This window comes from Felis catus, chromosome X (assembly GCF_018350175.1).
Source record: "Felis catus isolate Fca126 chromosome X, F.catus_Fca126_mat1.0, whole genome shotgun sequence".
NCBI classification, from domain to species: domain Eukaryota; kingdom Metazoa; phylum Chordata; class Mammalia; order Carnivora; family Felidae; genus Felis; species Felis catus.
In genome coordinates this window covers 42,599,569-42,625,818 of record NC_058386.1, presented here as the reverse complement: position 1 = coordinate 42,625,818, position 26,250 = coordinate 42,599,569, and the positions used below count along the sequence as shown (strand labels likewise).

The window sequence follows — 26,250 nt, the reverse complement described above, 5'->3', positions numbered from 1 at the left end:
AGGGTGGTATGCAAATAAGGACTGGCTCCGATTGGCTGGGGTACAGCAGGTGCCGCGTTCGGATTGATCAAAGCCAAGTGGGCGGGGCTGTCGCCCGGGGCGACTCTCTCGGGAGGCGCGTGCCCCGGCTCAGTAGCGTTAGGGCTGGCGCGCGCGTCGAATCCGAACGTTGCGCTGTTTGAGGGCCCTTCTGGGCCACCAGCTTCTCTGCCTTCCACCCTGGCGCCCCCAAGTCCTGGCTCACCAGCCTCGCTGCCCCGGGCGTCCACGCCCTGCGGGCTCAGCGGGCTCAATCTGCGCAGCACTTCCTCCATGTTGACTAAGCCTCTGCAAGGGCTCCCCGTGGCCCCGGTGACCCCCACGCCGCCGCCAGGTGAGCGAGGCTCCCCTACCGCGACTAGGCCGGGCGGGCTGAAGTGATTGAGGGCGGCGCGGGAGGAGGGGAGGAGAGGGTCGCAGCCGGGCTCAGCACGCAGCCACCCTGACTTCCTCGCCCCCGCCTGCGTAGGAGGCAAGGATCGGGAAGCGTTCGAGGCCGAGTACCGACTTGGCCCTCTCCTTGGTAAGGGGGGCTTTGGTACCGTCTTCGCAGGACATCGCGTCACAGACCGACTCCAGGTATCCACTACGAGGGTCCTGGGAGGGTCAGGGGTGTGCGTGTGCGCGTGTGTGTGCGCGGCTGGGGAGGGAGTCTCGGGGCCCCGGAGTCCCGGGGCTGGGATGCTGACTGACCAGGGGATGAGCCAACAATGTGTGCGTGGTAGGGTCATGAGGACCAGGATCCAGGTTGGTGGGGGTGCCCGAGCGCGCGCACGTGGGCGCGCTTGTTTGTGTGTGTGGCTATCCAGGTGGGTATGTGGGGGGAGGGGGGTTTCAGGGCAGAGATTCTGGAAGTCCAGGGGGGTGAGACTGAAGCCTGGGAGGTCGTGAGGACTCTAGATCCTGGGATCCAGGGGATATGTATCTGTGTGGGAAGGTGGAGACTCAGAGCTGAGATTTGGGGGATTTTGAGGGCAGATGTCCAGCGTGGAGTCCTGAGGACCAGGACCCCGGTAGAGAGTTGGGGTGTCTTGGAGCTGGATGGAAAGATCGAGGGCTTGGGGTATTAGGAAATTCAGAGCTGAGGAGATGGAACGAGGGGCCTGAAGCCTGAGAAGGGAGAACCCAGGGCTAAGGATGATGGGAGAGGTGAACTTGGTTCTGGGGACTTGGAGAGCAGGGGAGAAGCTCCAGCTCATTTTGGGTTGTGGCGTGGCGAGGTTGGGACCAGAAAGACTGGGGTGAGGGTCAAGACTAGGAGGGGCCTGGGGGTCGTCTGCTGGTCCCCTCACCTCAGCCCCCTTCTCCAGGTGGCCATCAAAGTGATCCCCCGGAATCGTGTGTTGGGCTGGTCCCCCTTGGTGAGTATCTTTGGAGTCCTGCCTGACCTGGCGACGCCATCTCTGACGATGGGCCCTGGCGAGGGACTCACCCCCTTGCCTTTCTAGGGCTTGTATGATTTACTGGGCCCTGTAATGGTGAGAACACTCTTACCAGCCCGTGTTTACTCCCCTGTGGTGACATCCACACCTCCAAACAGTTCTCACCCCAGCTACCCCCATGGCCTTGGATTCTCCCCTCCAAACCGCCTTTCTCCTTCTCCCTCCGAACATTGCCTCGGGGGCTGCCCGCGGGGCATGCTGGTGGGGAAAGAGGGGCAGAGGTCACTGGTTGCCATGGTGACAGTGGCTGCTTCACTCCGGCCGTTAGAACGCTAACGGACAACTGGGCGGGTCTGGGCTAGTTGTAGGAGTGCGAGCGCCCCCTGGCGGACTCTAGGGGAGAGTGCGCCCGCGCAGGTTGTGGGACCCGGAGGGAGAAGGCGCGCCTGCGCAGTAGCGGAATTTTCACCACCGTGAGAAAACCTGTCTGCGGCTGTGCAAGTCAGTGGACTGGCCGGGAGAGGGCCCCACCTCAGGCTGGGAGGCTGCTTCTGGCAGCCCTTGTGCCCGCGTTGGGCTTCTAGCGTGGGGCGGCTTTTATGGCCTAGCATTTATGCCTTTTATTGAGCACTGACTGTATGTCTCAGGTTTTGCTTCATCATCAAAGCTTACTGTGTTCCAAGTCCCACTGAGTACTTGCAACACAGTTCTATAGATGTTTGGTGTCAGTGACAAAACATCACATGATGTTGAGTTCTTACTTTGTTCCTTTGTACTTAATCAGCTTCAGCTATTTAACAAATGTATATTGAGCACCTACTATGTGCCAGGCACAGTTTTAGGCATTTGGCAAAATAATTACATTTATTGAGAGCTAATTTTGTGCTAGGTCCTTTCTACTAATTGCTTTTACCTGTTTAACAAACATGTATTAAGCCCTGCCCTGTTACCAGACCCTGTTCTAGTGTTTGAGCTATGTCAGTGAACAAAACATTACAACTATTACACAATAATAGTATTTATTGAGTGCTAACTCTGTGTTAGACTCTATGCTATAGAGTACTTTCAGCTATTTAACAGCTATTTATTGAGCATCTACTGTATGTAAGGTACTGTTGTAATCTTTTCTGAGATGCCAGTGAACAAAAGATACCCTATTACATAGTAGTGTTCATCAGTTGCTCCTTCTGCAGAAGGCTTTTTTTTTTTTTTAAGAACCACTTTCATTTATTCAAATAGTTACTGAGCCAGATGTTCATAGGATTTTGGCTCAAACCACCTTTGCAGTGGCCCTTAAGGCTAGGGAACTGAGGCTCAGGGAGGGAAGTGGGTTGCTGAAGACCACAAAGTCAGGAGGCTGAGGGGCTATGAATTAAGTTCAGGCAAGAAGTCCGCCTCACAGCTGCTGCCCTGACGTCTGTGTTCTCTCTTTTCTCCTCTTCCCCTCACAGTCAGACTCAGTCACATGCCCACTGGAAGTGGCACTGCTATGGAAAGTGGGTGCAGGTGGTGGGCACCCTGGTGTGATCCGCCTGCTTGACTGGTTTGAAACACCAGAAGGCTTCATGCTGGTCCTCGAGCGACCTTTGCCTGCCCAGGATCTCTTTGACTACATCACAGAGCAGGGCCCATTAGGTGAAGGCCGAAGCCGCTGCCTCTTTGCCCAGGTAGTGGCAGCTGTTCGGCATTGCCATGCTCGTGGAGTTGTCCATCGTGACATCAAGGATGAGAACATCTTGATGGACCTTCGCCGGGGCTGTGCCAAACTCATTGATTTTGGTTCCGGTGCCCTACTTCATGATGAACCCTATACTGATTTTGATGGTAAGTCTTCCCTAAATCTCAGTGGGGGGATTTTTTACCTTTTATCTTTGTGGTCTCTTGATCATTGGCCCCTAGTGCTGGGGTGTCCTGTAATCCTTGATCTGTATTGCACCTTTGTAAGGTTCTTGATCTTTAATACTGGCAATGCTCAAGCCTTGTCCTCTGATAAAGTCCATCTTCTGACAATGCCTAGACCTTGTTCAGGGTTCTTATTCTGGTAAGGGGATTGTGTTATCCTGAATATTCCTTTTCTATCTGGTAAAGGGATCCTACTGTTACTTTTAAGTGCTTTTGTTTTGTTGAGGGCACTCTGCTATTACCTTTTTCTAATGATGAGACTCTGCTGTTATTTTTAAAGAGCTCCTATTCTGGTGAGGGAACCCTGCTCGTGTACTGAGTTCTCTTAATTCTGGTGAGGGGACCACACTTCCTGGGGAGGGTGAGGTGGGGGAAGGGCATTATCAGAGAGTGGTCTAATCTCTGGCTTGTGTGCAGGAACAAGGGTGTACAGCCCCCCAGAGTGGATCTCTCGTCACCAGTACCACGCGCTCCCAGCCACTGTCTGGTCACTGGGCATCCTCCTCTATGACATGGTGTGTGGGGACATTCCCTTTGAGAGGGACCAGGAGATTCTGGAGGCTGAGCTCCACTTCCCTGCCCATGTCTCCCCAGGTGAGGCCTTCACTGGTCCCATCCCAGTGGACTGCATCCTTCCCAGGGACTAGTGCCCCCAACTGACTGCTAATCTTCTGTGTACTTCTGATCTGCAGACTGCTGTGCCCTAATCCGCCGGTGCCTGGCCCCCAAACCCTCTGCCCGACCCTCACTGGAGGAGATACTGCTGGACCCCTGGATGCAGACACCAGCTGAGGATGCATCCCTCAATGCCCCCACGGGGGGTCCCACCCCTTTGGCCTGGTCCCTGCTGCCCTAGTCCTGGCCAGGCCCCCACTAGTTTAAATACCCGTCCCATGGCATGCCACAGGGATAGATGGACATCTGTTGACCTGGTTATACAGGTCAGTAAAAATCCAGTGTTACTAGGGTCAGAGATTGGGGATCAGGGATCAGGAGACATAAGCCAAGTCTGCCCAGTCCCCATCCCAATCCTGCTAAGGAGCCTTCCTCCCAGAACTTACGGTCTCTTATTCTGGAGGGGGGGGACTTCCATATTTCTCATTTTGCTAAGGATGTTTATTTGGTTTGAAGTTACTTCCATTCTGAGCCCCAGGACTCTTATTCTGATAAGTTGTAACCCCTACACTGGCACCTCCTGCTACCACCGCACACACTTAGTTTAAATGCTCTCACTTGGGCAAGGGTGCTTTCCTTCCAATGCCCCAGCAGCTCTTATTTTAGCAAAAGGACCCTTTCCCCTAGCCCAGGGTCTATATTCAGTCAAGCTGCTTGCCTACCTCAGCCCAGGGTTGTTAATTCTGGGGGAGGTAATGCCCTATTGTTATTCCAGGACTTTTTAAAAAATTTTTTTTATTATTATTTTATTTTATTATTATTATTATTTTTTTTTTTTTTTTGGTGAGGGGACCCTACTCTGTTATCCCAAGTGCTCTTATTCTGGTGAGGAGAACCCTTCTTCCATGATTTGGGGAAGGAATGGAAGATGGACACCACCAGAGTCCGCTAGGATGGGGTGGATGGTTTTTTGGGGGATGGGGTGGGGGAAATAAGTCTTGTTTGTTCTCCTGGGCCCCCCCCCCACCCTCCATCTTTTTCGGATTCTTGCTGCCTCCTTCTGAGCCAGGATTGTCCAGTTGCTGAAATGTAAATACTTATGTATTGGTGGGAGGGGAACTCCAACTGTGTCCTCCTCTTCCTTCTCCCCCTGCCTGGATTATTTAAAAAGCCATGTGTGGAAACCCACTATTTAATAAATGTTATAGAATCAGAAGCGACTGGCCACTGTAGATGCAGCAAGGAAACCCACTACTTAATAAATGTTATAGAATCAGAAGTGACTGGCCATTTGTAGATACAGTGAGGCAATTATGGAGCATCTGTATGCTGAGCCAAGAGGGAGGTGGGCTGGAGCTCTCCTCAGCTCTTGGGGATTCTTAGCCTTGTGGTACCATCCTAAATCTCCTTTAGGGTTCATTTAAGCAGGACCACAAAGAAAAACTTGATTTCCCCCTCTTCAGCTCTTATATAGCTCCCAGGATGTGCAGAAGGGCTCCATTAGAGATACCATAGACGCTGAAGATGTTTGGGACACTTCCCGAATCAAAAATGGGCTTGCTCAGGCAGAGAAAACTGCTTTCCTCACCCCCAGGGGAGGAGATAAAATCCTCCCACAAGAGAAAATGCCTTTCAGGGCACTGATGAGGGAGGGGCCAGGGTTGGGCACAGACAAAAACCTTCCCAGCCTTTCCTTGTTTCCTTGTAACATTCAGGGTGTAAGTCACATGTTTTGCCCCTACATTCTCATGTCTCCCTTGCAGTCTTAACTTGTTCATCCCTCTCCTCTCTCATTCCTCACTTCTATTTTTTTAATTTTTTTAAAATTGTTTATTTTTGAGAGAGACAAAGTGTGCAAACGGGTAGAGTTCAGAGAGAGGGAGACACAGAATCTGAAGCAGGCTCCAGGCTGTCAACACAGAGCCAGTTGTGGGGCACAAATTCACGAACCTGGAGATCGTGACCTGAGCCAAAGCCCAACGCTTAACTGAGGCACCCAGGCGCCCCTCAGTCCTCACTTTTTGACATACCTGCCCTGTTCTGTCTTGGTTTCACTTGTCCTGACCTCAGCTGAACCCTCTCTTGCCCCTCTTTTTTTTTTTTTTTTTTCTTTTTTGAGAGAGAGAGGGAGACACAGAATCTGAAGCAGGCTCTAGGCTCCCCAGCTGACGCGGGGCCCGAACTCAGGAGCCATGAGATAGATCATGACCTGAGCCGAAGTGGGACGCTTGGTTTAACTGACTGAGCCACCCAGGTGCGCCCCCTCCCCCTCTTTCAAAAGCTAACCTGAACACCGCCTCACCTGCTGGCTTACGGGTCTCCTTCGCACCCTCAATAGGGGCTCATTTATCCTCCAGTCTCAATTCTCCTATGCCCTGTCACTTGTGTGGCCTCTACCGCTCTGCTTTCATCTGCTTGATGAAACTTGACGCACACCCGCCCCGCCCCCTCAGTCTCATTTTCCTCCCAGATGCCCGCGGGCTCTCCAGGAGGCGGGACCTCGCTGGAGGTGGGGGAAAGGGGAACTTCAGTCCAACCAGAAAGGACCCAGGAGTTTTGATGCGAAAAGGGCGGTATCCTCTTGTAGAAGGTGCCAATAAAGAGCCGAGATAGAAGAGGGTCAGCTGAACCAATGAGACGAGGACATAGGATGGGCGGGTGATCTGGAAAGCAGGATCAATGAAGATGAGGGCGGGTCTGGTAACGGGAATAAGCCGATGAGGCTCTGTAGAGCCATCAAGAGACTGAGCCAGCCGCCTGTTCCCGACTAAATCTGGAAATCCCAAGGCCGCGGTCTTAGATTCACTGTTCGGGAGCGGACGAGGAAAGCCCCGGCTCCGGCCAGCCCCTCGCTTGTCCCAGCTCCACCCAAGAGGCCCGGAAGCGGAAGTGAGGGACACGGAAGTGGCCTGCTGTTGCCGAGGGGACGGACCAGGCAGATGCCAACATGGCAGCGGTTGGGTCTGGCGGTTCCACCGCGGCGGCAGGACCTGGGGCGGTCTCCGCGGGGGCGTTGGAGCCTGGGACAGCGAGTGCGGGTGAGATAGGTTGTGACCGAGCAGGGGCGGCGGGGCGAGAGTCGAGATCGCTGGGGGGTCAGGAAGGTTCCTCACTGAAGCTAGAGGGAGCATCCCATATGGACCGACCTATGTGTGTTGGGGGGGTGGGGGATGGAGGACGGAACGGACTGTCGTGAGTGTGTTGGAAGGCGGAGAAGAGACCATTCTGAAGGTGATGGAGGGTTCCTTCCGCATATGGAGAGCAGAAGTCATTCTGAGTCTGGGGGGTTATTCCCTTTGGTGGAGGCTAAGATCATTAAGACCATTCTGAGTGTGTGTGTGGGGGGGGTCCGTCCTTATAGAAGGGAGAGAGCATTCTGAGGGTGGGGAAGTTCTTCCTTATAGAAGAGAAAAGCTATTCTGAGAGTGGTGATTTCTTCCTTACAAAGGGATAGGGGCTATTGTGAGTTAGGGTGGGGCGGGTCCTTCCTTACACAACTTAAGAGGGCCCATTTTGAGGATTGGTATGTCTGTCATAAGGGGAGAGGACCATTGCGGGGGGGCCCTTCCTAGTGGAGGTAGAGTTTATTGCAGGTTGGAGTGGGAGGGTCCTTCCTTATATGGCAGAGAAAAGACTTTCTAAGGGTGCAGGGCCCTTCTTTATAGCGGGGAGAGTTCGTTATGAGTGTGAGTAGAACAGGAATGATTCCTTGGCTGGAGGTAGGGGTGGTGCGGTGGTTGGAGGATGACTGGACCATGTGGAGTATAGAAAAATATTTCCTTATGTCTAGAGGGAACCAGACCATTCTCGGTGCAATAACCATTTATTATATGGGGTTCAATCCTAGGGACTGTGGAGGAATTATTTCTTATGTTTATGAAACCATTCTGGGTCAGGTGGACTCTGGTGGTCATATAAGGTAGGAGTTGGAGAGACCATTCATAGTTGAAGGGGATGAAATGATATTTTAGATGGGAGAAAGACTGTTACTAGGGGGTGGACATGCCTTATACAGTGATCCCTGTATTGAGGTATCATTCTTTACATAGGACAGCCTCTCATTAAATAGAAGCATCATTTCATATAAGTCTTTGGTTTGCTCATCCATAGAATGGAATCCTTGTAGCTCATTCAGAGATCAGAGCAATATAGAGGTCTGTTGAGGTAATGCATATAAAATCCTTTAGCCCAGTGATAGGCAGACAGTCAGCACTCAAATGTTGAGAATGTAATTGGTATTCTGTCTGGGCGTGAGTTGCTTCTCACACAGAAGAGGGGGAGAGGGGGCCAGAGTGTGTCCAGAACCTGCCCCAGCCATTTCCTGATATGTCACCAAGGATTCCAAGTATGGGCTGGACAGGGTGAGGCCCATTTCTCCCTTTGTGGCCCTTCCTGCCTGTTGAGGCAGTAGAAGTATATGGGAGTCATACTCTCATTGGGTTAGGAGAAGAAGGCAGAGGGAGGAAGTGGCAAGTGGCTAGGAAGATCCTGGTTGAGAAAGGAGTGAGGGGGAAGGTGGTGGTGTGGCTGTGCCCCAGCAGCTTCTGATCCCTTCTTCCCCCTTGCTCATTCCATTCCCCACAGCTCACCGGCGCCTCAAATACATATCCCTAGCTGTGCTGGTGGTCCAGAATGCCTCCCTCATCCTCAGCATCCGTTATGCCCGCACACTGCCTGGGGACCGCTTCTTTGCCACCACTGCTGTGGTCATGGCCGAAGTGCTCAAAGGTCTCACCTGCCTGCTGCTGCTCTTCGCACAAAAGAGGGGTATGAACCAGAAAGGGGGTGCTGCACTGGAGTTGGCGGGTGGGACTGTGTGGGTGTGTACCCATCCCCACATGGAGGGTTTGCTGGGGGAGTTTCGGGTTTGCTGGAGGAGTATCACTGTGTCCGTGAAATTGCCTGGAGAATATATATGTGTAGCTAAGCTGCCTTGTCCCTCCAGGTATGAGTAGCTGCACCCACACTTTTATATCCCTAATCCCCTGGGAGCTGGCCTGTGTGGACTGTAGGAGTGAGACCATCTGTGCCCATAAGGTATCAGGTGACCATTACATAGTGATTCAGTTATTTCCCTTTAACTTTACATTATGGATAATGTTAAACATACACAAAATCCGAGGTAGTAATAAAATGTCCATGTACCCATCACCCAGATTCATCAATTATCAACCCATGACCACTCTACCATTAAACAGCATCAGTGATTATCCACTCACTGCCAGTCTACATGTCTGCCCACGTACCCACCCCCTGCCTTATTATACTACAGTATGTCCCACATGAAGTATTATTTTGCAGTAAATCCCCCCTTACTGTCCTGAATAAATATTTTTGTACATTAAAAAAATTACTGTGAGGGGCGCCTGGGTGGCGCAGTCGGTTAAGCGTCCGACTTCAGCCAGGTCACGATCTCGCGGTCCGGGAGTTCGAGCCCCGCGTCGGGCTCTGGGCTGATGGCTCAGAGCCTGGAGCCTGTTTCTGATTCTGTGTCTCCCTCTCTCTCTGCCCCTCCCCTGTTCATGCTCTGTCTCTCTCTGTCCCAAAAATAAATAAACGTTGAAAAAAAAATTAAAAAAAAAATTACTGTGATATCTAAAAATCATACACCAGAAAATTAATAATTTTTAAAGTTAATAAAACAATCACATATCCAGTCAAGTGTTCACATTTATAATGGTTTCTCAAATATCCTAACAGGTCTTAAGAATTTGTCTCAGTCAGGTTTATATATGGTCAGTATCTTGTAGTTGGTTGATGGCTTCTAGGTCTGTCAACCTCAGGGCTCCCCTCCAGCTCTTTTTGATATGCAGTTAATTTGTTGAAGAGAGCAGGTTGTATGTCTTGTAGATTTTGGGTGGCCTGGATTTTGCTGGCTGCCTCCCTGTGTATCATTTAACATGTTCTTTTATCCTCTGTATTTCCTGTAAGGTGGATTTATCTACTAATTTAAAGCCCTCCTTTAAAACGTTACCAATCATTTCTCTATAAAGGCCTTGCGTGTGTAAAGGATATGGATGTATGATCTAGCTCTGCCCTCAGTATATTTTTAAAATTAAGTTTATTTATTTATTTTGAGAGAGAGAAACAGAGCACACGAGTTGGGGAGGGGCGGAAGGAGGGAGAGAGAATCCCAAGCAGGCTCCGTGCTGTCAGCACAGAGCTAAATGCGGGCGGGACTCAGGAACCATGAGAACTTGACCTGAGCCGAAGTCAGATGCTTAACCGACTGAACCACCTAGGTGCCCCCAGTTTTTTTTTCTTATAAATACACTACAGTATTGAAAATGCATTTTCCTTATTATTTTTTTTTCTAGCTTTATTGTAAGAATACAGCATATAATACATATTAACATACAAACTACGTATCAATTGACTATGTTATCGATAAGGCTTCCAGTCAACAGTAGGCTATTGGAGTTAAGTTTGGGGGAAATCAAAAGTTATACGTGGATTTAAAAAACATTTAATGTTTTTTTTTTGAGAGAGAGAGAGAGAGCACAAGTGGGAGGGGCAGAGAGAAAGGGAGACAGAATCTGAAGCAGGCCCCAGGCTCTGAGCTGTCAGCACAGAGGCAGACACAGAGCTCGAACCCAGGAACTGTGAGATCATGACCTGAGCCGAAGTTGTATGCCCAACAGACAGCCATCCAGGCCCCTCTATACATGGATTTTTGACTGCGCGAGGTTGGTGCCCCAACCTCTTGTTGGTTGCTCAAGGGGCAACTGTAATATTCTATTAGTTTTAGGTGTACAACATAGTGATTCAACAATTCTGTATATTACACGGTGTTCACTGTGGTAAGTGTAGTTACCATCTGTCACCATACAATGTTGTTACAATATTATTGACTACATTCCTTATGCTGTACTTTTCATCCCGTGACTTATTTATTTTATAGCTGGGAGTTTGTACCTCTTAATCCCCTTCACCTATTCCGCCCATCCTCCCCGCCATTGCCCTGACAACCACCAGTTCCCTGAGGCTGTTTTTGTTGTCTGTTTTTTTGTTTGTTTTTTTTTTTTTTTACATTCCACGAATAAATGAAATCATACAGTATTTCTCTTTCTTGGTCTAACTTCTTTCCCTTAACATAATGCCCTGCCAGGCCATCTGCTCTGTTTTTGATTGACTCTGAGACAGTTCAAGTGCTCACTGCAGCAGGCCCTGCTCCAGCTGTGGAGGTGGATGCATTAGCAATGCAGTCTGCATCTTGCCCTCATAGGGCTGGTATTTAAAAAAAAAATTTTTAATGTTTATTTTTGAGAGAGAGACAGACTGCAAGTGGGGGAGGGGCAGAGAGAGGTGGAGACACAGAATCAGGAAGCAGGCTCCAGGCTCTGAGCTGTCAGCACAGAGCCCGACGCAGGGCTCGAACCCACGAGCCATGAGAACATGACTTGAGCCGAAGTTGGACCCTTCGGCTGAAGGCACCCAACTGAGCCACCCAGGCACCCCTAAAATCTTTTATTTTTTTAAAGATGAACTGAAAAAAAATGGGGTGAGCTTTGCAAAGGCCTTATGACACAGGAAGGTGTTCTCATGTATTGGTGGGAGCAGATCCCAAACAGACTCTCTGCTTAATAGTCAAGCTTCCACTCTTCCCTGCGGCAAGGGCAACCACATGATTGTGTGTGGGGCTGACAGAGAGAAGTGTCTAACTGGGAGGTGGCCCCTGCCCTCAGGCAGTTTGCCAGCCAGTAAGGAGCTAGGATAAGTGTAAAAGTCGAGTCTAAAACTTCCCCTCTGGTAAACAGTCTTGCTTTCATACTCCTAAGGTTTCTGCTTCACAAGCTAGTTCATGCTCATTATTTCCTTGTACAGACATTTACTGAGATTGCCCTGAATGGGACTCTGCCACAGAGGTAGGCTGTAAGCTGAGTGAATACGGTCTCTGATTCTCAGGCGCAGTGTTAAGGATGATTGTTTTGTGTCCATCAAACTGGTACCTGAGACACCCACTAGGGACATGGTTGTACTGTCAGGAAACTGATAACACAGACCTCATAATGGCCCTCAGGGAGTCAGAGCAGGGGGCTGGGAGACACAGGCCCAGGCCCAGTCCTGGCCCTCAGAGGATCTTCTTCTTTGGTGTAGTCAGTGCTAAAAGGGGCTGTGTTTCACCCCACCCAGGTAACGTGAAGCACCTGGCTCTCTTCCTCCACGAGGCTGTCCTGGTGCAGTATGTGGACACACTCAAGCTTGCAGTGCCGTCTCTCATCTACACCTTGCAGAATAACCTCCAGTATGTTGCCATCTCCAACCTGCCAGCTGCCACTTTCCAGGTGAGCTCCCATGCCCAGCATGGCCTCGGAGGAACTGGCCAGGGTGGGGGATGTGTGCTGCTGGCAAGGGAGGGCTGCAGAGAGCAGGAGCCGTGTCACCTTTGAAATGGCCTTGGCTCTCCCTCAACCTCGGTTTCTTCATCTGTGAGAACTGAGAATGGGAATGCTGCCTCGCCAGGAGGCTGGGACAGCTAAAAGAAATGATGCCCAGGAAGTGCCCTTGGTTGGCAATAGGTGAGCTTTCGGCCTTGGAAAATGGTTGAAGAGCCTGGATTCTGGGGCCAGGCTGCCTGGGTTCAAATGCCAGCTCTGCTACTTTCCAGCTGTGTGATCTTGGGCAAATCACTTAACCTCTCTGTGCCTTAATTAGTTTTCTCCTCTTTCTGTTGGACGTTACGATAGTGCCCACTTCATACATGAGCATTAAGTGAATGGATTCATGCAAAGTACTTAGACCCACACTGGCACACAAAACGTTTGCTGATGTCATTGTGGTGGATTTGTTTGTTTCAGCACGTATTTATCACGAACGCCCTCGTCAAAGAGCCTGTTGCCCATTCTTTACCTACCGTGGGAAGTGGTTCACATACAACAGCTGTGTTTTATAGATCATGTCTGGGCCAAGACAGGGCAAGTGCTTTGTTCCTCATCACACAGCCAGAAAATGGGGTTGGGATGTCGACCTGGGTGTGGCCCGGGACTTCCACAGCTGTGGACTTTCTGGGAGGCATGTCATGCTGCATGCCAGTCAGTGGCCAGTGGCTGGATATTTTTATTGTTGTCTGGCCCACCCCGTCCCTCCATTGTGCACGTGTCGGGGGTTGGGAACACCCCTTAGTGCCTTCCACATACCGCTCGCAGGTGACGTACCAGCTGAAGATCCTGACCACAGCACTGTTCTCCGTGCTCATGCTGAACCGCAGCCTTTCCCGGCTACAGTGGGCCTCCCTGCTGCTCCTCTTCACTGGCGTCGCCATCGTCCAGGCACAGCAAGCCGGTGGTGGGGGCCCTCGGCCGCTGGATCAGAACCCTGGGGCGGGCCTAGCAGCTGTAGTGGCCTCGTGTCTGTCCTCGGGATTCGCAGGTGTCTACTTCGAGAAGATCCTCAAGGGCAGCTCAGGCTCAGTGTGGCTGCGCAACCTGCAGCTGGGCCTCTTCGGCACAGCCCTGGGCCTGGTGGGGCTCTGGTGGGCTGAGGGCACTGCCGTGGCCCGCCGTGGCTTCTTTTTCGGGTACACACCTGCTGTCTGGGGCGTGGTGCTCAACCAGGCCTTTGGCGGGCTGCTGGTGGCTGTTGTCGTCAAGTATGCCGACAACATCCTCAAGGGCTTTGCCACCTCCCTGTCCATCGTGCTGTCCACTGTTGCCTCCATCCGCCTTTTTGGCTTCCATGTGGACCCGTTGTTTGCCCTTGGCGCTGGGCTGGTCATCGGTGCCGTCTACCTCTACAGCCTTCCCCGAGGTGCAGCCAAAGCCATAGCTTCCACCTCTGCCTCCACTTCCACCTCCGGGCCCTGCACTCACCAGCAGCCTCCAGGGCAGCCGCCGCCACCGAAGCTGTCTTCCCATCGTGGAGACCTCAGCACGGAGCCCTTTCTGCCAAAGTCAGTGCTGGTGAAGTGAGGGCTGGTGGTGGTGGGGGGAGACAGGGAGGGGGACTGGGTGGAGGGTGTTGGGCATCTGCAGGACCTGAGTCGCCACTGGGCCTGGCTCCTCTGGGGTTGGACGAGTCTTTTCTCCCGGGTCATGGAGACTTCTGGAGGGGCGTGGAACTGGGCAGGGTATCACATGAACCCTTCCTTGTAGACTGACCTCCCCCTCCCCTGGAGGGGGTTCTTAAGAGCTGCCTCCTCTGCCCCAAGTTAACCCCTTGGGGACCAGGTTGGCAGTATTGTCATTCAAGGCCTTTTTTTGTCTGCCTGCCCTTAGCCAGAGGCGTCCTGTCTTCCATGACTGGGAGAGTCCCTCCCAGCAATCCCTCCACCTTTGTAAGGACAAATTGGACAAAAATCCTACAGCTCTTTAGTGACAGATGCTGATCTGTGGGGCTCAGCTTCCCATGGCTTGAGGCCTTCTTGCCTCCCTCACAACCACAATGGATGGTGTTAGCAGCTCAGTCTTTTTTTGTGTGTGGCCTTGGGGCAGCTTTCCTGACAGGAAACCCTTGAAAAATGGGCCTGTTGTGAGCACCCCGGGGAGGAAGGGGTAGGAGCTGAGATTTTTTGCCTGGTCCAGGGGAGGGTGCAGCAGGGGGCCATCGGTTTTTTACAGGTTTGGGAATTTGTGGTGTAATCGGGTAATTAATGATCCAGGGTGTGGGAAAAGCAGGCAGGCGAGGTCACTGGGGTGATTGAATCTCACTGAACCTAAGACACTGTCAGTTGCTGGACGCAGGGTTATTTTCTGAGAGGGAAAATTAAGCTGCCAACCACACTCTTGATACGCACTGGCTGTATGAGGCACCCTTACTTTGTAACAGGGCCAAGGGTGTCTTAAAAATGGCTGGAATGTGGAACCTGCCCCTGCACTCCTCAAAGCTTATTAACCCCTTAACTGTCTCCCAGGATGTGTGTGCACGTGCGTGCGTGCATTTGCGTGCGCACATGCACGCGTGGGAGATGCCTGGGCTGTCTTTGCTATGTGTAAATAGGGTCATTGGATCTTTATTTTTGATTAATTTGTTCTGATTTTTTGGTTGTTTTCTAAGGAACTGTAATGAACAAATGTCAGGATACCCAATGCCAAATAAAGATGTTGTATTTATTTAGTCCACGTGTAGCTTTCTGACCCAGGGGACTCTGCGGGGGCTCTATTACTAACCCCAGGAACTACCAGCCTCACAACTGTCACCCTCGCTTGCTCAGGACACCGGCCTGCCAGCCCACCCCAGCTCTCTGTGTTTTTCTTTCCTCCCCGTTCCCACCACAGGTTGCTCACCAAGGTGAAGGGTTCGTAGCTGCTGGGATTGAAGACGCTGGCCTCGTTCTCCCTTCTTGCCCTGGCCCGGCCAGGACCAAACTCTGATCAGTATTAGCGGTGGGGGGAGGTAGACACTGAACCCTCCATGGCCCCACCCCCCACCCCCACGCAAGGCTAACACAGCCAAACTCTGGTAATGAGGGCACGGAAGGAACCCACCCCTGCCTCCGGCCCCATCCCCACCCCCCTATCCCTGCCACTCCCGCACTTTCTTAGGTGAGTTTTTACAAATAAAATGTGTTTTGCATCTTGCCAGTTTGGGTTGGGAAGCCTCAAAAGTGCATGGGAAGGAAGCACTCAGGTCTCATGGTCACAATCCATTGAAAAGCCTTTATTAAAAATCCCCGGGGTGGTAGGGTGGCGGGGAGGCTCAGTCCTGCTGCTTGGTTCGGGAGGCCTCAGCATTGGCCCGGAGCACAGCCCCTGGTGACGGGTAGGGGCGCTGCTGGAAGAGGGGCCCAGCTGCTGTCGTGTCTGCACCCGTCTTGGCCTCATTCCGCTTGGGGAGTCCTGTTGACCACGTGCCCCTGGGGGTGACAAGGGTTAGGGAATATGGGTCAGCGGTTGGGAATGTGGGTTGTGGTAGGCACTCTCCCCAACTCCCAACAACTGAAAAAATGGGGAAAGGAGACAGGAGAAAAGGAATGGTCATCGACACAAGTAAGTCACGAGGAAAGAGAAGGAAGGCTCATGAGGCGTTGTCACTTACCGAGGTGCATCCGAGTATGAGCTGGGGTCCATGGGGTCTAACTCTTCATCCTTCCGGCTCGCCACTGTGGAAATAGGTGAAAGAGTGAGATCTTCAGTGGAGGCAGAAGGAGCGCCTGATCACCAAGCTCCCTCATCCCAGGAAGGAATGGAGCATATGGCTGCCATGGCAGCACCTTGGCGCAGGACCCAGGTTCAGGCAGTCGCATGAGCAAAGTGAGGACTTCCTTTACGCGGCTCACCTGTGGTGCCTCACTTGCCTTCCCCGACTCCTGGTCCTGCTGCTCTGCTTACCTTTCTTGCTCTTGGGGTAGGGAGCCAGCTCCTCTCGGCGATGATGGCGCCGTTCTTTGCTCTCTTCCCGGTCTACTTTGTCATACCCGCGGTCACGATCCCGATCCCTGTCGCGTTCTCTCTCTCTTTCCACCTTGTCATAACCACGCTCTCGATCTCTGTCAGACTTCTCGTGGCCCCGCTCTGGTTTTTCGTGGCCCCGCTCTGGTTTTTCGTGGCCCCGCTCTGGTTTTTCGTGGCCCCGCTCTGGTTTTTCGTGGCCCCGATCCAACTTCTCCTCAGTGTCTGGGGACACAAAATCCTTGAAATGACTCGGGACCCAGCAGCCTTTGCCTTCAACAACCTCCCCTGCCGGGGGTTGGGCCTGCCTGCCTCACCTGCCCCTTGATCCACAATCATTTACCTGACCCCTCTGTGAGAGCTGCAGAAGCATGTGAGGCACCCTTGGATCTATCAACTCACCTGCGTTAGTGCTCCTGAGCTTCTTGGCAGATTTGGTAACGACCGAGTTGGGGTCATGTGGGGAGAGCCAGGACACAAGGTCTGTGTCCACGTTCCAGTAGTAAGGGAGCCCACTACAGGGCAGTGGGAGGGAAGGAAGGAGAGAAGGAGGGGAGGGAAAGAGTGAGCACAGATGTCCTCTCCTTGTAGCCTCAACTCTTGTCTTCCCCGATCTCTGCCTAGACCTGCCCCATGTCAGGACCTCGGAGGGAGGACCCCCAAACCTCTTCCCTGTGTTCCCCATTTACCCCAAGGCCAGGGACAGCACAGGAAGGGTGAAGTCAGAAGTCAGCACCCCCCCCCCCGAGTCCCCCAGGCTCACCAGGAAGGGTCAAACACCTTGTACCAGCTTGGTGGCAGACCCTCCAAGCGGGTGGCCTCATAATCCACAGGATCATCATCGTAGTCCTCAGCAATGATCTCTTCCTCTGGTTCTGGCAGGACAGCGAGGTTGAGAAAAGCAGTAAGGGCCAGAGGGATTCTCATCCTACAGTCAGAGCCTGGTGAGACACTCAGATTCACATGGACCATGTGTGTGTGTGCACACACACGTGCGTGTTCCGCATCTCACCTGCTGTGGCAGATGTTACTCACATTCCAAATCTGAAGATTTGCAAAAAAGTTTACCTAAATCCTTTGTTTCTGGCTTCAGATAAGATTTGAAATTTGATACTGTCACCCAAACCTATCTGGTTTCAGAGTTTAGATAGGGATTCATCAAAACAAATGTATCCTCCAGTTCCTGAGTTCAGGAAGCACGTGACACCATGCTATCCAAATCTATTTGGGTAAAATGAGCTTGCAAAGTAAGGGGTTTAACTGAAAATAGTCCAAATCTATTCAGCTCCCAAGCTTGGCAAATACAGAGTTTCGGACCCTGTGTGTGTGTGTGTGTGTGTGTGTGTGTGTGTGTGTGTGTGTGTGTATTTTTTTAATCCTTTTTTAAAAATGTTTTTAGTGTTTATTCTTGAGAGAGAGAGAGAGAAAGAGTGAGAGCGCGCATGAGCAGGGGAAGGGCAGAGAGAGAGGGAGACACAGAATCTGAAGCAGGCTCCAGGTTCTGAGGTGTCAGCACAGAGCCTGACGTGGGGCTCGAACTCACAGGCCATGAGATCATGACCTGAGCTGAAGTCAGACACCCAACTGACAAAGCCACCCAGGCGCCCCTCGGACTCTGTATATTGAGTAGCAGGTCTGGATAGCAAGGGATCTGTCCAAACACTGCTCTGAATCCATTCAGTTCCTAGGCCTGACACACAGTAGGCCTGCAACAGTTGTCACTATCAGTAAAATAAAAAAAGGTGTAGGTTGTCAGCTCAGTATGTGACCCTCAGTAGGCCTACCACACATTTCAGCTGTGGATATAACTAACAATGAAACGTATATGTCAGCAACAGCATACTGCCTGTCACACAATAGGCCCAAAGATGTCAGCTGTAAGCATCAGTATTATTAGTAAGATATATATACCATCAGCACAAGACTTGGTACTCAATAGGCTTAAAATAGATGATCAATGATCATTATCAGTATTGTTAACCACAAGATCTATGCCTGGCACACATTCGCTGGTGACAGATGTCATTTATCAGTAAGATGAAAATAAGATGTACTTTCCAGTGCCTAGCACACTGCAGCCCAAAACAAATGTCAGCTTTTACTATTATTGACAATGAGGTGTAAACATTAGCAGCAGCAGAGTAAGCGTGTAAATGATAGTTCCTATCATTATTTTATACTGTTAACCATAATGTGTATACCAAACACTTAGGCCCCAAATACAGGTCAGCTACTGATATGGTCACCAATAAGGTATAGATCACTACTAGCGCCACAATAGGTCTGAGATAATGGTATCGACCAGTAAGATAAAGAACAAAGTATCAGTATCTTATTATCTTATTACCCTTGTCAGCTGCCCTTAGCGTTACATACTTTGTAATCACTTCCACGGATTTTTTGATGGACTGCACGTGCCATTAGGTGCCAGTATTAAGGATGAAATAGGAATGGACACCAGGAACCCATATTGTTATCAGTGAAATGCCTGCCACCCTACTGATTGGTTCGCGGTAGGCCCATGCTAGGTATCAAGTGGAAGTATCAACAACAAAGTGCCTGTCAAGCCTGGCACATGGTAGGCCCATCTGCTCTTAGTTCGCTCACCAGGCTCCAGATGTTTAAGGATGCCTCTCTTGGCCAGTCGGGTCTGCAGTGCAACAGGCAGCGGCATAGCGGATAGCAGACGGACCTAGGATGGACGGACATGCAGGCAAAAAAAAAAAAAACAAAAAAAAAAACCCAAAAAACAGCTCAAATGAGGATTCAAATCCAAATCCTAAAACCAAGCGCCTCCTCCCGGCATGTGCTCACGCCCACCTGCACCAATAGCTGGGTGGACGGAATCTACGTGCTAAAAGATGGAAGATAGGTGGCAATGCCACCAAAACTCACCAACCCTTCCCTCCAGGCTGGGTGTTCCAGGACCCAGTATAGCTCTCCCGGGCCCAGGCTCCGCCCACCGCCGAAGGGGCCAAGCTCGGTTCACCCGCGCCCTAGAAATGGGCTCACCCAACTTCCCCCAAAGACTGCTGGGTAGGAGGAACCAAAGCGCTGGGGATGGGGGAGCAAAGCGCAGCATTTCCTCCAGCTCCAAAAAATACGCCCACCCCGACATTACCAATACAGTCACGCGAGTAGCGGAAGGCTGTCAGACTGGCCGCCTCTCTCTTGTCGCCACTAAGACCGCCAGGGCCATACGACTGCCTTCTCCCAAAGCACAGAACGAGCTCGTCTCTCCCCAAGCCTTGAAGTAACTGGACGACGCTCGGGCTGCAGTGCAGATGACGCAAACCTGGGTGGCCAATGACAGTGCGACCCTGTTGTGACGAGCGGCAAAGCGACCCAATCGCTGTCTTGGAATAGGTGGCAAGCTCGGGCGCCTGTGTGCGTTTACAGTGGGGGCGTGGCCGGGCCAGGTGTTAGCCAGACTGCGCGGCCGGACGCCGGCGCCATGGAGGAGTACGCTCGGGAGCCTTGGTACGGCGATGGGCACAGGCCTCGGGACTGTTGCCGCGGCGCCACGGCCAGCTGGGGGAGGCGGGCGGGAGAGGTGCTGGCCCCACCGCGCCACATCCCAGACTCGGGAGACTGAGACATTTGTGGTATCCTTCCACTCCCCCAGTTTCATTCCTCCCACGCGGGCTCCGTTAAGAGGAGCCACAGGCATGTGCCTGGAGAAGATGCCGTGCAGGACCAACCACTCCACGTTTCCTTCGACTCCGTATCTCCCCAGTCCCTCTTTGTTAACTAAAAGAGACACGCGGGCCGAGTCCATTCCGGCCGAGGGGTGGCGCGGTGTCGAGCGGAAATCCCCAGGGTTGCCACGCGTGGCTTTTCCCCCGTCTCTTGAGTTGTTGGGGGCGGGGCCTGGGTGAGCCTATTGTGGACAAGCTGGATCCTCCCCACGGTCCGCTCTTGGTTTTTACCAGCTGCAGCCGGTTAATAAAAGGAGGGAAGGGGGCGGGGTTTGGTTGGACGTGCTCATTGTCGGAGACGGGGGTGAGACCATTTCCCGCTTTAATAACATTAGCAAATTAACACGTAACGCTGATTTACACGCGCCCACTCTGCTTGTATGAGTTCACTTAATCTTTTGATGGTAGTAAAGCAGTTGGCAGATTCCTTAGTTGGCTATAGGGGGAGGTGCGGACAGGGCAAAGACTAATACTTTTCCCCTTTTGCACCATTTCTTGCATAAATGAGGGGGGAAAATAATCTCATTATCTGAAGTGCTGCTTCTCATTCGGGTGACTTGGTTTCTCCCAGTTGGAAAGAGTCCATGTGACCTGGTGGGGGTCGAGGGGCTCACTTAACCCCATCTTCCCCTTCTGGCTTGCAGCCCATGGCGAATTGTGGACGATTGCGGTGGAGCCTTCACTATGGGCGTCATCGGCGGCGGAGTTTTCCAGGCCATCAAGGGCTTCCGCAACGCCCCTGTCGTGAGTTGTGGCCTTCCGTGGGTGGTGCAGGGGGTCCTTCCCTGCCCACACGCGATATTGCTCTGAAAACTGCTTGGAGCTGCCAGTCGTATGCACTTACTCGTTATGGTGCCTGCTCACCTACTGTGTGCCCTGCCTGGCTCCAGGATATGTGATCTGGGGAGAACTGCAGACAGGGCCCCATATCCCTCAACACCACCCCTTCTCCCCCCAACCCAACTGGAGCTCCTCTGTAGAAATGCTGCACTGTCAAAACGATCATTACCAAATCCTAACTGTGCAAAGCCAGAAAGATTTTACCCAGAGGCTGATTCTGGGTCAGAAACCTGTACGGGGAAGTGACAGGAGTTTAACTGGCAGGAGAAGGACAGCCTTAAAGTTAAGAAAATGCTTTTATTCATTCATTCATTCATTCATTCATTCATTCATTCAATTATTTTAAGTAGGCTTAATGCCCAGCATAGGGCTCGAACTCATGACCCACCCTCAGATCGAGCACTGCGTGCTCTACTGACCAAGCCAGCCAGGCACCCTGAAAATGCTTTTAATTTAACCTAATCAGTTCTCTCTTGTTCTCTGACCACCCTCTCCCAAGATCTCAAATTTCATGGCTTTAAAGGCCATCCATTTGCCTAGGTCCCTGCAATTTACATATCTAGTCCTATCCCTCCCCTCAACTCCTGAGACTCTTTCCTGGATCCTTGCCCAAGTTTCCTGTTCTCATCCTCAAAACCTCAGCACAAATGCCCCCTCCTTTGGAGTCCTTTCCTAACCCCTCAGTTGTCATCGTATCTCCTTTTTTAAAAAAAATTTTAATGTTTTATTTATTTTTGAGAGAGAGAGACAGAGTGCAAGCTGGGGAGGGGCAGAGAAAGAGGGAGTCAGAGTCCGAAGCAGGCTCCAGGCTCTGAGCTGTCAGCACAGAGCCTGACGCGGGGCTCGAACGCACAAACCATGAAATCATGACCTGAACTGAAGTCGGGTGCTCAACCAACTGAGCCACCCAGGCACCCCTATCATATTTCTTGATCCTCTTTCCTCTAGAGTATGTATTGCTGTCTAAAGCATCTTGTTTATCTGTACCTCTGCTAGGGATCTGTCTCCCACTATAACGTGAGTTCTGAGGGGGCAGGGGCTAAGGTCTGTCTCATTCACTATCCCTGCATACAGCATGGTGCCTGGCACACAGGTGCTAGTAATCATTGAACAAATGAGAACTTCCCAGCGCTGGTCTGAGGACACCCATATTAGAGTGCTCCCCAGCCTCCTAGTTCTTGGCCACTTCTCCACATCTCTACTCCTGATACCCCTAATCCATCACTCTCCCTCTCTTAAAAGCTAGAAACCCTGTGTGCCAGGGACCTCATCCCTATTCTGACTCCCCAACTCCTCACTTTTCCCAGGGAATACGGCACCGATTGAGAGGTAGTGTCAACGCTGTGAGGATCCGAGCCCCCCAGATTGGAGGTGAGAGGCTTGGAGAGACATAAGAGATGTGATGCCAAGTTGGGGGTGGTTGCTCCTTTGGGTCTAGACTGCAAATTTGGAGTACAGATTCCAGCCCCAACTCTACCTGGGGATTTCTGGGTCAGTGATGTTTTGGAGGGGGTGAGAATGTGAATTCTGGAGTTTAAATCCAGTCCCTGGATTTTCCCTGATGTATGACTTTGGGCTCATGGCTTAACCTCTCCAAACCTCATCTGTAACATGGGGATGATGATAGCAATAACCACCTAAGTTGTTTCATAATTTCTGTAGTTTACGTAGTACTTGCTGAGTGCCGGTTGCTCTGCTAAGCACTTGAATAATATGAACGAATTTAAGACTTCAGAAGTCAAATAACGTGCTGTGCCTAGAACAGGTCCTGGCACATAGTAAGGCCTTTAACTATCATATTAACTGGCTTTCCTAACCTGTTTTCTTCTCCCTTAAACCAAGATCAGAATTCCCAACTCTGTGTGATGGTTAGGAAGATCAAAGTGATTCTCTTAAAAGTCATAGAGAAGAAAAATTTGCTTCCAAACACTTTAGACCCCTACAAATGTAAAGGGAATGTTGCTGACGATTAGGGGTCACTTGAAGAAGGAGCAGTCATGATGGCAGAGGGGGAATATCCTGTAGGAGTTTACTCATCTGCCTTTGTGTTTGGGGTTTCTCCCCTTTCATTGCCAGAGCATTCAGGCCTTGGAGGTCCCCAGACCCTGTGCTGTGGATTCTTGGGATTCCTCAGGAACATTAATCAGGCCTTGGTCTCCCTGCAGGTAGCTTTGCCGTGTGGGGGGGCCTGTTCTCCACCATCGACTGTGGCCTGGTGCGGCTGCGGGGCAAGGAAGATCCCTGGAACTCCATCACCAGTGGAGCACTGACTGGGGCTGTGCTGGCTGCCCGCAGTGAGTGCCCCGGCCCCCGGCCCCAGCCCCTTCCGCCCTGTTCCGCCTGCCCTCACCTTTTTCTCCCTGCCTCTTCACTCTCCCAGGTGGCCCATTGGCCATGGTGGGCTCAGCAATGATGGGGGGCATCCTGCTGGCCCTCATAGAGGGTGTTGGCATCCTCCTCACTCGCTACACTGCCCAGCAGTTCCGCAATGGTGAGTACCTGGCGCATGCTGATCAGGGAGAGGGGCAGAATGCTCTGCTCTGCCTGTGCACTGCTTCTCACTCTTACCTGATTCTATCCTCTCCAGCACCCCCGTTCCTGGAGGACCCCAGCCAGCTGCCCCCTAAGGAGGGTACCCCAGCCCCAGGCTATCCCAGCTATCAGCAGTACCACTGAAGAAGTGACTGCCTCTCATCACCACCATGGGAGCCCCTCCTCCGTTCCCTCCCAGATGATCTACCTCGAAGGGAGGGCTGGCTCCCAGTTGGCCCTGGGACCCTCCAGAGAGGGCTTCTACTCTGCTTCCTTGTCCCAGGGTGGGGGTGGGGCACCCCAGCTGCCCTGACGGATGGGTCCCCTTCTCTCTCAGGGCACCCCAACCCCATACTCACATGTAACAAGTTCTCACCCCATCCCCTTTTCGTGGCGCCCTGATGAGTATTTAAAGCCAGTTTTGAAATGCCTGTGTATGTATTCCTTGGGTCACCCATGGGAGCCCCTCCTTAAGGACAAGGGACAGAGCCCTCTTCAGGGACTCAGAAGCTGTAGGATTTGGAATCCCACAGAGAGTGGCGCTCTACTAAATATTTGTGGGATGAATGAGCAGGAGGGGGAATGAATCAAGATATGAATAGGTACATGAATAAGGGTATGTGGGGGCCTGGTGATGAATCATAAGCAAACAGGGCAATAGGCTTGGGAAAGAAGTGAGTGAACAGAAGGATTGCTGGGGGGTGGGGTATAGTACTGCATCTTGTACCCCTTACCCTCACATGCACACCAATACCCTGGCCCCTCCTTCCCATGCCCCCATTGCCAAGGCTGGAAAATCTGGCCTCACAATACTGGCTTTCTGGATACCAATCAACCCATTTATGAAGGTAGTCTCCCTCTGTGTGGCCTGTGAACCTGGGATGGAAGTAGGTGTCCGAGAGACCCAGCTTTCTTGAGGAAGATGCCCTGTGTCAGTCTCTTCTGTATCACAGAGATACTTGTGCTCCATGATGGTCTATGTTGTAATTTTTTTAATGTTTATTTTTGAGAGAGAGAGACAGAGCGTGAGTGGGGGAGGAACAGAGAGAAGAGGAGACACAGAATCTGAAGCAGGCTCCAGGCTCTGAGCTGTCAGCACAGAGCCTGATGTGGGGCTCCAGCTCACAAACTGTGAGATCATGTCCTGGGCCAAAGTCGGAAACTTATCCGACTGAGCCACCCAGTGCCCCTGTAATTTTTTTAAGGGCAACCATAAAATAACCAGAAAGTTTTCATATTGGGGTGGGGGGTGGTTATGGGAAAGAGATTTTTCTGGATGGACTTTAGCCCCAAACACTGTTTCTTCCATGCAGACCCCTACATACGAGACAAATATCGTCACCACTGGGGTACCAATGGCCTCATGGGAGACCTAAGAACGGTCTTTTCTGTGCAAGCCATTAAAAAGAGGTTATGTTCTTATCCAAAATTGCTTCCTTGGGGCGAAAGTACAGAGTCCCTGACCTCCCAGTGGCTTCAAGGCCTCAATGGTAGCAGAACTGCAACACTGCCTGCTTGAGTGCCTCAGTGGCAGACATTTTGCAGCCACCAGGCTGAAGACCTCCCGGGAAGCAAGGTGAGGGTGGACCACCAGCACTATGCACACAGCCCTCGCAGGGCCCTGGCCTCAAACTCAAAGCTCCACAAGCAGGCATATCAGCAGCAGTGGCACACACAACCTTTACGGCCCAGGTGCCAATCAGGCCCAGGGTATCCCAGGCTGTGGTCCTTTCTGGGCCTCTTTGGTCTTGCCACTTCCACGCGAGACCCTTCTTCCTTCACCACCAGGTGCCACCCCCCTGCCTCGTATTACCAGACCCCATCCAGCCCCTATCAAATACTGCCCCACTAACACCTCCCAGCCTTTCCTGTCCACCCCACTCATGTGGCCGTGGTATCCACAGACCTGTCCCTCCAGGCCCTGGCTCCTTATCTTTCATCCCTGTCCTCTAAGGCTCGTGCAGGACCTACCTGCCTTATGTATCAGCTCTGGCTCCTCTGAGGCCCCGTCCCTACTGTATCTCCTTGGTTCCCTCCAAGTGGGTTCCGCTGCTATAGGCACCTTACACCTGCAGGTTCTTCAGCCTCTAGACCGAACCTCTTCTCACCTTGAGGCCCCACCCCTCCTCCTTAAGATCCCTCCCCTTCAGGTTCTTCCAAACTCCCAGGCGCTCTGCCCTCCTCTCCCAACCCCGGGACTCTGTTCACTGTCTCTGGACCTGGAAGGCAGCCAGATTTGTGGGACCTCAGCACAGTTTGTGGCGACCTTCAGGCCTTTCTGCTCTGGCTCCTCGGGCCGCTGGCTGCGGGGGCCAGGCCAGTGCTGTCTTTCGTAGCAGAGGACTGGGCTTAGCAACCGAGGCTCAGGGCTTTGGGTGAGAGTGGCTCTGGGCGGTATCAGGCCTTTATGGGGGCCTGGCGTCCACGGAGCCCCTGGACTCCTAGCTGGTCCCGGGGCCCCCAGAGTCACCCAGGTCTCCGGAGCTGGAACTGGCCACGGGGCAACGGCCAGGTCGGGTCTGGGCCCACAGACAGCTTCTCTTTCCCAGAGAAGGGAATACGGGTTCAGATCCTGGGCGGTTTCCATCGGGAGGGACTACAGAGACCAAGAAAAGGCAATAGGTGGAGAAGGTGAGAGGCAGACAAACAGATGGAGAGATGAACAGAGAGAAATAGAAGCCTAGAGACATACACGTAGGGAGACAGAGACACCAATGGAGAGGTAGAAAAAGATGGGAGGCAGAGAGGGACATACAGAAGATATGGGAAAAGAGAGGAGAAAAGGCAGAGACAAACTGTAAGATGCTATGTGAGGGTCAGAAATGCAGGTAGGGATGTGGGAAGACCGTCAGCACTAGATGGAGGGAACCGCAGGAAAGGTGAGGCAGCCGTTGTAGTTGTGAGCTGCGCTGAAGG

The 26,250-nt window shown here is 52.0% G+C and overlaps 4 protein-coding genes across 6 annotated transcripts; 3 read left to right on the top strand and 1 right to left on the bottom strand.

The window, feature by feature from the left end:
- Nucleotides 1-111: 111 nt before the first annotated feature.
- Nucleotides 112-5,154, top strand: PIM2 (Pim-2 proto-oncogene, serine/threonine kinase). Its single transcript, XM_004000495.6, has 6 exons — nt 112-373; nt 509-618; nt 1,350-1,400; nt 2,873-3,245; nt 3,741-3,917; nt 4,016-5,154. The coding sequence occupies exons 1-6, from the start codon at nt 313-315 to the stop codon at nt 4,177-4,179; spliced, it is 936 nt and encodes a 311-aa protein (XP_004000544.1). The 5' UTR covers nt 112-312; the 3' UTR covers nt 4,180-5,154.
- A 208-nt stretch (nt 5,155-5,362) lies between these two features.
- Nucleotides 5,363-15,455, top strand: SLC35A2 (solute carrier family 35 member A2). Of its 2 annotated transcripts, none has more exons than XM_006943716.3 (5): nt 5,363-6,976; nt 8,523-8,705; nt 12,072-12,223; nt 13,675-13,827; nt 15,152-15,455. In XM_006943716.3, exons 1-5 carry the CDS (start codon nt 6,886-6,888, stop codon nt 15,245-15,247), a joined length of 675 nt encoding a protein of 224 aa, XP_006943778.1. In that variant the 5' UTR covers nt 5,363-6,885; the 3' UTR covers nt 15,248-15,455. The 2 variants fall into 2 exon arrangements, with proteins under 2 accessions (XP_006943778.1, XP_004000543.1); XM_004000494.5 differs by having other exon boundaries at nt 13,085-13,827.
- A 57-nt stretch (nt 15,456-15,512) lies between these two features.
- On the bottom strand, nt 15,513-19,532 carry PQBP1 (polyglutamine binding protein 1). 2 transcript variants are annotated; one of them, XM_004000491.6, is made up of 7 exons: nt 19,386-19,532; nt 18,872-18,956; nt 17,028-17,139; nt 16,667-16,779; nt 16,205-16,489; nt 15,912-15,975; nt 15,513-15,729 (listed from the first exon to the last, which is right to left on the bottom strand). In XM_004000491.6, the coding sequence occupies exons 2-7, from the start codon at nt 18,936-18,938 to the stop codon at nt 15,573-15,575; spliced, it is 798 nt and encodes a 265-aa protein (XP_004000540.3). In that variant the 5' UTR covers nt 18,939-18,956; nt 19,386-19,532; the 3' UTR covers nt 15,513-15,572. The 2 variants fall into 2 exon arrangements, with proteins under 2 accessions (XP_004000540.3, XP_006943777.3); XM_006943715.5 differs by lacking the exon at nt 19,386-19,532 and adding an exon at nt 19,160-19,316.
- A 59-nt stretch (nt 19,533-19,591) lies between these two features.
- On the top strand, nt 19,592-23,765 carry TIMM17B (translocase of inner mitochondrial membrane 17B). The gene is made up of 6 exons (XM_004000490.4): nt 19,592-19,744; nt 20,607-20,706; nt 22,110-22,173; nt 22,968-23,096; nt 23,183-23,293; nt 23,390-23,765. The coding sequence occupies exons 1-6, from the start codon at nt 19,719-19,721 to the stop codon at nt 23,476-23,478; spliced, it is 519 nt and encodes a 172-aa protein (XP_004000539.1). The 5' UTR covers nt 19,592-19,718; the 3' UTR covers nt 23,479-23,765.
- Nucleotides 23,766-26,250: the final 2,485 nt, after the last annotated feature.